General features: G+C 36.5%; 1 protein-coding gene across 1 annotated transcript; it reads right to left on the reverse strand.

Annotated features, from left to right (window-relative positions):
• Window positions 1-220: 220 nt before the first annotated feature.
• LOC121760628 lies at window positions 221-1,752 on the reverse strand. Its single transcript, XM_042156268.1, has 3 exons — window positions 1,651-1,752; window positions 841-1,605; window positions 221-664 (listed from the first exon to the last, which is right to left on the reverse strand). The coding sequence occupies exons 1-3, from the start codon at window positions 1,750-1,752 to the stop codon at window positions 221-223; spliced, it is 1,311 nt and encodes a 436-aa protein (XP_042012202.1).
• Between the last annotated feature and the right edge of the window lie 8,474 nt (window positions 1,753-10,226).

Genomic DNA, 10,226 nt, shown 5'->3' on the forward strand with positions numbered 1-10,226 from the left:
CTGGTTCTTCCTCTTCATAGCAACACCCTTCAGACTTATCGATCACTAGAGGTGGTCTCTCTGCCGGTGCATTTTCTCCATCCACTAAAGTTGTGAATTCTTCCACCATCTCACCTAGCACATGTACTTTCTCTTACTGGAGATAGAATAGTGTATTGTCGACTTCCATACCATGCTTGATGGCTCCATCTTCTTTCTTTTGAGGCTCATCATTTTCCTCCTATAAAGTTTTGTGTAGTGCTTCTTCATCAGGAGGTGTGGTAATCGACTCCTTTTCGGTTCGTGTCTCTGTCTCAGCTAATTCTATCTCAATAGTTTCTACTTTCCTTTGTCTCTCCGGTAGTGCCTCTAACTTTTCCTCCGCATTTGCTGGTTTTTCTTCTTCGGCTTCACTCACACCTTCCTCCTTTTCTTTGTTCTCATTCACCTCAGACCTTGCTCTGTTTTCTTGTAGCTCCTTCATCATTTCGGTCAATTGAGCGACCTGCCTGATCATGTCATCCATGTTGGATTTCTGTTCATCATAAGTGCGCTGCATTTCCGTCACCAATGCATCGTTTGACCTCGTGCAGCTCCTCATGTTTTGTTGTGATGCGTTCCACCCCTCACTCATTCCACCTGCAGATTCTGCATGTCGATTCTCGTTCAAGGGTGGTTCAGAACTCTGTTGAGGTTGAGGTTGACATTGATGTTGATAAGGATAAGTTTGGTCTTGGGAATAAGGAGTGTTATGAGTTTGCCAATTCAGTGTAAGGTTGGTGGCGTGGATATCCCATTTGCCAAGAGGGTGTTTGGGTGGAGGTTGGATAGGGTTCTGTATGGTACGGGAAAGGTGGGTACTCTTCTGCCCAGTTCCATTCTCCACAGTGTGGGTATTCCTGTTGGTACACCTCTGCTTGACTTCCAGGGTTCCAGTTTCCATTCGAACTTCAGACCTCCCCTGTGTTCTTGGGGGTGGTTCACTTGATCAGTCTGGAAGTGGGTTTGGATGGGAACGGTTGGATGGTATCTCGACTCGATCACTGACTGGAGGGTTTCCTCTAGCTTGTCAATCCAGCTCTTCAGTAGATCGCCCTTGTCCTCTGTGGGAGTACTCTTCACTTTTTCTTGCACTGGGGCCACTGATGTATCATCGTACTCTCTTTTTGCGTTTAGAAGCTTTTCCAGGACAATCTTGGCCTTACTCAGCCTTAGTTTGTAGAAACTTCCCCCGCTTGATGAGTTCACTATGTCTTTGCTCTTTGCATCCATTCCGTCGTAGAACTTTGAGTAGATCTCCACTTCCATCAGGTTGTGATTTGGGCATGTATCCAGATAACCTTGGTAACTGTGCCAGTACTTGCTCAAGCGCTTGCCATATTCTTGGGTAGCCTCTCTGATTTCCCTTCGGAGTGCATTTGTTTTTGCTGCTGGAATGAATTGGTTTAGGAACTCCATTTTGAATTCTAACCACGTCTTGATGCTGTTGGGTTCCAATCCTATAAACCAGGCATCTGCTTCGCTCAGTTTGAGATCCTCCTCACTTGACCCCTCTGGTCTTTTCTGCACTCTGCAAATTTTGTCGAACTCACGAAGAAATTCAATCGGTTTCTCCTCAATGGTTCTCTAAAAGGTCGGTAAGATGGCCAGCACCTTTGGGTTCACATATACCGCTTCCTGCCCCTGAGTGACAGATATGGCAGATGTCGGCTCATTCACAGAGTGGGCATAGATTGAACCTATCTCTAGATTGTCTTTCTGATCACGCTCCATGGTAGGTGTTAGGTTTGGTATACTGAAAAGCATGTTTCGAGCACGAATGAGCACGGATAGAATTTAGCTTGTATATGAAAAACTCTACAATTCATTTTTAACCCGATTTGGTATTATTGTGTTTGCTTGTGCATTTATAAGATGTTTTACGAACATTTAAATGCATAAGAAGTAAAAAAAATCTAAGTCTTTTGCTTAGTAGACTGTTGTGGGCGTCGTCCACTTTAAGGGAACTACAGTCAGAGCAATGATTTGCAAAAGAGAAAGAGGAATTTCACAACCTGGATAGGCTTTGGCTACCTATCGCGAAAGGTTGCATTGGTATAGCACTGAACGAATCTAACAACAAGACATGTCTTCATGCTATCTACTGGAAGACTAGGTCTTGATAAACAACTATTTCTTAATCAACATACGTCAGCATTGAGCATACGGTATTGATTATGCACTACTTTGACTTATCAAATGGTGCGGGTTTTTCGCAACCCAATAATCCTGATATATTGGGTAGTGGTGATTGATATCTAGCGGTGCTAGGATTGCTATTATGTTGAATCATGCGCCTGGTGAGTCTGGCTTGATAATGTCCTCAAGAGGAGCTTGAACAGAGTTTTATTATTCGGAAACTGGCCAGTTGGAATTTAATTATTCAATGAATAATAAATAAGTATTTTTTGCTAAGTCCACTCTTGTAATTAATAAGATGTTAATTAATTAAGTCCATACCAGACATTAATTAATTAATGGACATTTCTGTCTTATGCGCGGGAAATAAACGACACACAAAACGGAAGCCCGGATTACTTATAATTTCAGATTTGGATGGGCAATGCAATATTACTTTTGTAGTGGCTGCTCGTAATATTTCAATATAAGCTTGCATTAAATTGTGGGTTCAATTTAATTAGTAAAAAGCTAATTGGAAGAGGCCATATCCAAAACCTTCCATAGATCTCTGACTGGACCCAATATGAATTTAATATGAATAGGAGAATAAATGAGACAAAATATAATTTAATTTCATTGTGAAATTTTCGTTCCTCTCTAATTAGTAGAGGAGCTCGAAATTTTCAGCTTTCCTCCGTGAGATTTTCAGCTCCTCCTACGTGAGGAATTTTCTGTCTTCTTTATTCGAGTCCTAGTATTTTGATAAGATTAGCCCACCCTGATATCGAGATACAGTTCGGGAACCAGTCGGAAGATCCGTGGTCTAGTATTGAAGATCATCGTGTAGAAGGCGCGAGCAATCGACGATTATTTGGAGAATCAAATTGGTAACTCTAAACCGTAGAAATCATGTTTAGGATTTACTTTCTTTAAGCATGAATTTTTGGCTCTGATTATGCGGATTAATTTCATGTTACGTGAATTGATTGAATGCATGAGTCTGATTAACGTGTGGTACACATTTGACGGAGAATATATGTTCTTTACGCTAATTCCTTATTCAATTAGAATGGATTGCGTGAATGTCGTCGATATGTGATTACTAATGTTTATATTTTGTAATCATTGCATTGTGTTAATGATTTGATTAATGCTAAATCAAATTGGTACCGTGAATCAATGCGACTCAATATTTTAATGCATTGGGGCACTATTCGGTCGGAAATCGCCATGTCGATGGTTGCAGCAGCGTGTTCGCTGTGATGCAGCGGCAGCCCAAGCCTTCAGGCTGGGCAGTCTGTGCGACACGAACAGCGGCGTGCGTGCAGCAGCGACGGAGCAGTGGCTGCGACGCGGCAGTGGGGAAAAGAGGCAGCAGCAGCAGCGGTGATCGGGCAGCGGCGGGTGCAACGACGCAGCGACAGCAGCGTCGGTATCCCGCAGTGCAGCGCCAGCGATCCGACGATGACGCACTCCAGCAGCCGAGGATGGCGGTCTGCCATGAGCGACGCCGGCAGCTACGGAGAGCAGCGGCTGTGATTCGAGTGGGAGCCCTTTGCGGGCAGTTTCCCATACTCGAGTTCTACGTCGCTTGGCCTCGTTCCGTGACTTCGCTTTCCAAAAATTGATTAGGGTTTTTCCTTGGATCCAATTTTGGAAATAATTCAAGATTAATTTGGAAATAAGATTTGAATATATCTTTTGTGGATTTTATGTATTGTATAAGATTAAATTATGAATTAAATCATGGATTAATTAGATTCTTTCTTTATTTTATGGATTTATATAGATTTTATTCCTAGATGAACCCTAGTTAAATTAGGAAAATTATAATATAGTTTTTATCTATATCCTATGGATTTATATGGATTTATTCATAGACGAATCCTAGTTGGGTTTATATAATGATAATATTATTTTATTCTTATCCTATGAATTTATATGGATTTATTCATATATTAGTTCTAGATGGATTTGGATAATAATATAATGTTTTATTCTTATCCTATGAATTTATATGGATTTATTCGTATATGAGTTCTAGATGGATTTGAATAGTGATAATATAATATTATCTAATTCTATGGATTTATATGGATTTACTCCAAGTTAAATCCTAGATGGATTAGCACTAATATTAATATTAATTTATTTTATCCTATGGATTTGAGTAGATTTAATTCTATTAAGACAAATCCTAAATGAATTCGAATAAGCATTTAATCCAAGTTATCCTTATCCTTTAGATTTATATCCTAGATAGATTAGGATAAACAGGATATATAAGAAAATCCTCATTTAAGTGGATTTAGACAAATTTATATATCTAAGAAATCCTAAGTAATGTTTTATATATTCTAGATGTCTATTCTAAATAGAATTAAGATTTTTATAAACTTAGTTGATAGGATTTTATTTTTATCTTATGGATTATGATGGAGTTGTTTCTATCGAGTAATATCCTTGTACGATTTAAATAATGATAATCCTAGATCAACGTTATCTTGAATTGTAGAATTTGATTTTATTAATATAAAATCTAGAATAATCCTAAATGGATTTAGATAGTTAGCTCTATCTTGATGAATTCTAAATGAATTTGGATAAATATTATCCAAGATAAAACTTAATTATTTAATTGTATATTCCTTAACTAGATTAAATAATTGTCGCTAATTATCTAGTATGTTTAAATGTCATGCAATAAATAGAATTATCTGTTTATTTGGTATGTGTCTATTTTAAGTGGATTATCTGTTTTATCTCCTTTTGTGATAATTATACAAAAATCATATAAAATATCTAAGCGATAATTAAAACAGTGCGTTGTATATGGTCTCCATCGATTGGTTTATCAATTTATGAAGCTAGTTTCTAATATTATCGCCACCCATTATGTGGGGACAATAATCCTACGAAATAGCAAGTACATAGAGACAGACTTCTCAATAATAAATAATATGGACTAGAAAGTGATTTCTAATATTATCGCCACCCATTACGTGAGGACAATAATCCTAAGAAATTGCATGTTTCAGATGTTCAAACAGAATTTATGAGATAGTTTGATTTTATTATCAACACATGAGCATTGTTATGGGAGTGTGTTGTACAAATAAAATTCTGTAATGCGAAATCTGATGGTCGTGCTTAGGTAACATTAGGCGGCCATGCCATTATGTGGTCTCTGGACTATTCGTCGGTGTTTTGACCAGTAAAAATGTTAAAGTTGTGAATGAGTATTGACCTCTTATGGAGGATACCTATTTTCGATTTTACAGTTGCAAGATACATAATTGTTTTGCGGTTATTTGCAATTATGTATTGAGCATAAGTATGTGATAATAAGTTTATTTGCCAAATATTCATTATGTCATTCAATATTTTTTCTGCGATCCTTAAAGAAAATAAACTCGAATGCCAAAATTATGTAAACTGGAAACGTAAATGGATAAGATTCTCATCGCTGAAAACTTGAAGTTTATTCTCAATGATTCATGTCCTTCATTTCCTCGACATAATTCCACAAAGAATGTTCGAGAATGCATTATGCATGTACTTGACAAGTTCTTTAATGAATAAGGTCAAGCTATTTTCCTTCAAGTAGTGAGAGAAGTCTTGGTCAATGACGATGAAAGATGGATATCAATAGGATCTGTCAAGATGATTCGATTGGAATATCCTGTAGTAACAAAATGTTTTGAGGAATCTTTTGATCACTCAAATAGTTATCTGACTCAAGTCATCGCCTATAATAATAAGAAATGACTACAAGTATGTTTAACTGAAAGGTAGAAAACCTTCAGAATGATAGTCGTTATATTACTATTAGAGGAAAGGAACATGATAGATGACCAATTCATAAAGGCTGCACTTTTCCTAAGTCCTAGTACACTTGAACAAAAGACTAGATATGGAAATCAGGGAGCCTGAATTGTCATCAATGTTTGTTTAATAGCGAAGTGAAGATGCTTTGTAAGTTGGATTGACCTCATTTAAAAAGGACAATGACTTACATGACAATGCAACTTCTAAGTAAGAGATCTTAATCCAGTTAGGCATTTGTTGCAGTGAGAGCTATTAATGCTCAATTATTGTTTTATGGTTGATGCTTAAGACATCATAGTATTAAAGCAATATAAGTGCAACAAGATTGAGTATTAAACAACACATCAACTTCTTAAAGCAATGAACGATAAGTATTTATGGCTCTTAGTTTTAAGGCCAAGAAAATACTTAGCAATTATTCAAACTGATCTAAATTATCAAGATTTTAACATTTTGTTAAATAGCTTAAGAGTTGAGAATGTCTGTTTGATGCATTGTAAGTTAGAATAATTTGATTTATCAAGAGATTCAGAAAACTTACAGAAGCGCAACAAAGAAAGACTAACGAGCCTCAATGGTTTACACAATAAGGAGACAAGCGAATGGTTATGATCAGTAGTGAGAGTCTAATCTCCATTGACAATTCCAAGCATTCTTCTTAAGAATGGGATAGTTATATAAGAAGGAATCGAAGTCTTTCTAAGACAAGTTTGATTAAGTGATGAGTTATACTCATTAAAATTTTATCATTGATGGGATAAACGTTAGATATAACGAGATACACCTTAAAGAAACTATCAATATCAATACCTTCTATACAACACGAGTTGTAGACTAGAGTGACTCTAGTCTAGCACATCTCAATGTGTAATGTTGTTCCAACACGTGTTGGAAAGGTGTCCAAGTAATTGGAGTTGCGTAAAGAGGTATGTTTTATGGTTGTCCCTAATGATATAAGGATATAAGTTCTGTAATCTTCACAGATAGAATTCTTGTATGAAGATCAAGAAAAGAACTAAAAGTCTAACATCGTGATAACTCTCAAGATACAGAGAGATATCGGATTTTCCACATTACCAAGAAGGCATACCATTAGAAACTTGTGCAGTAATTAGATCAACTTTAGTACATGAGATTGTAAGAACCAAATCGTAGTGGGAGCGTTTCTAAGGAACATAACAAGTTCATGGGTCTAAGAGAGTTGTAAGACTCAGTCTTAGATTAACTTGAGCATAATCCCTTTAACTACAATGTAGCATTAGTTTATTTGGATATTCGTCCTTCAAAAGGTAATAGATTCCAAACTACAATCTAATATAGACAACATATTTTACAAGACTTGCAAATACTACCTATAGGTTGTGTCAGTCAGTGGGAGCTAGTAAATTTGCAAGTGTAAATGTGGATCTCAAAAGGGCTAGACAATGACAGTGGGCTATACCCAAAGAGAACGTTTTTCTCACTGTCGTTGTGCCATGATTTATTCGATCCTATTGTCTATTAGAACTTATATAAATTAGAATGTATATAATATGATTGTCGAGACAACCTTCTATAAATAGAAGTCTTGAGGAGATCATCTACATAGAACATCCTAATAGGTATGTAATAAAGGGCCAGAAACACATGATTAGAAGCTTACAGAGACTTTATTGGTCTTAGGCAAGCATCTAAACCAGAATATACGTGTTTTAACAAATTGTCAAATGTTTGAAATTTGACTTGTGCCCTTAAGAGTGCTATAAGCACAAGTAAGTTGAAAATGCATTAAATATGGTATTGATGGTACTCTACGATGATTAAATCTACAAAGTAGCAAACAACTAAGATTGACATCTAGCGTGGGAAACTGGTTGTCTACCCAGTTTAAGATAAAGGATTTGAGAGAAACTAATTACATTCTTAGCATCTAAGTTCTTTTAAGATTGCTAGAAAGAATGTTGAGATTCTCGTAGGAATCATATATCTATACATTGTTTGGAACATTTTAGCATTAGAAATTCCATGAAAAGTTTATACCTTTCAAGATGGAATTATCTTGTCACTAGTCAAGTGTCGTTTGACGCTTAGTGAGATCAAGAATTATGAGACTAGTTTTAAAGATAGATGTCTCATGTGTGCTATGATGTGTACTAAGTTTGATATTTGTTGTGCTTATGCATAGCAAGTGTATATCATATTAACCATGGCAAAGGACTTTGATTGAGGTAAAGAATATATCATAGTGCTTGAGAAAGACTAATCGCTATATTCTAGTTTACCAGTCATTCATGTAATGTCCTTGGGGTTACACTGACTTAGTTTTGTTACTAATCAGTGATCGAGTAAGTCATCCTCATAATATGTGTTTACCTTAGGAGTATCTTCCTAATAAATTTGATCGTAAGTTTGAGTATGTCTATGAGTATTATTTTTAATTACTCTAGCGAAGGCTAACTCAAGGGACATACAAGATCATAAGCTAAGCAATCACATAGAGAGATGAAATTAATTAATGATCAAGTATGCAACAAAGACATTATGGTGGTAAAGATATGATCAGAGAACAACTACGTAGATTTTTTCACAGAAAATGCCTTTGTGGAAACATGTTTCAACATGATGTGAAATTAATGGTAGTTCGATATATCTAGCACCAAGACCTGCTTTGAGTATAAGTGGGAGAGTTTTTGGCAGTGGGTATACTCGAAAACATGTTTTGAGTATAAGTGGGAGATTGTTAGATTTGGTATACTGAAAAGCATGTTTCGAGCATGAATGAACACGAATAGAATCTTGCTTGTATACGAAAAACTCTACAATCCACTTTTAACCTGATTCGGTATTATTCTAGCAGTTACGAACGAATAGAATCACCATTATTATTACATTGTGTTTGCTTGTACATTTATAAGATGTTTTACGAACATTTAAATGCATAAGAAGTAAACAAAGTCTAAGTCTTTTGCTTAGTAGACTGGTTGTGGGCGTCGTTCACTTTAAGGTAACTACAGTCAGATCTATGCAATGCTTTGCAAAAGAGAAAGAAGAATTTCGCAACCTAGATAGGCTTTGGCTACCTATCGCGAAAGGTTGCAATGTCAGTCCGATTATTTCTAAGCCTTACTGAAATAAGATGACATTGGTGGGGTATAGCACTGAACGGATCTAACAGCAAGACATGTCTTCATGCTATCTACTGGAAGACTAGGTCTTGATAAACAACTATTTCTTAATCAACATACGTTAGCATTGAGCATACGGTATTGATTATGCACTACTTTGACTTATCAAATGGTGCGAGTTTTTCGCAACCCAATAATCCTGATATATTGGGTAGTGGTGATTAATATCTAGCGGTGTTAGAATTGCTATTATGTTGAATCGCGTGCCTGGTGAGTCCGGCTTGATAATGTCCTCAAGAGGAGCTTGAACAAGTTTTTATTATTCGGAAACTAGCCAGTTGGAATTTAATTATTCCATAAATAATAAATAAGTGTTTTTGTTGTAATGACCACGATGTAATTCCCTTAACGTTATAAAATAATTAAAGAACGCAAAGCGAATGTCTTTTTTAAATATTTAATACTAAAAATACACAAGGCTTACGTTCGGTTGTTTGATTAATGGCGAGTAACGATCTAGGAATAACGAAGAAAGTGAAGTGCGATTTAAGAGTGATTACGTGCTCATTTATTTCAAGGATCGAATAAACATGGGAATGTGACCGTTTATTCCTTAAGTAAATAAAATACAACGTATTACTACCGAACTATGTTTTAGCTTACAAAATGTAAGATAATGAAAATGGAGGAAAAGTAATACATTCTAACTTTATAAAATGATTGCATACATGTTTGAGAAAAAGGGGAAGACTTGAAAGAAGGGCACTACTCTATTACAATCCAAAAGTTCTAGGATGTACTTCGGCCCTATCCTTAGGCCCGGTTCTCGACCCGATTGTCGATGGCTGTTGGGCCGAGGCAGGACGTTGACAGCTGTAGATGGTCAGCCTCTCATACCTGCCGAATACCAACAATCTAAACAAGAAATACATAAGATGTTAAAGTATTTCGTAAACAAGACAAGCAACAATAAAAGACAACACCACTTTAATGAATGAAGACCAAAACTTGCCTAAACAAGTCAGAGGTAAGGCTGCTCTTCCCTGCACTCCCCCACCCATACCCAGCCGCTACAAAGCCAAGGTGGAGCCACAACCACAGCAGCCCTGCAGAGGTCCAACCGCAAGGATCAGTGTACCACACTCAGGGTTGTAC

This window comes from Salvia splendens, chromosome 13 (genome assembly GCF_004379255.2).
Source record: "Salvia splendens isolate huo1 chromosome 13, SspV2, whole genome shotgun sequence".
In the NCBI taxonomy this organism is placed as follows: domain Eukaryota; kingdom Viridiplantae; phylum Streptophyta; class Magnoliopsida; order Lamiales; family Lamiaceae; genus Salvia; species Salvia splendens.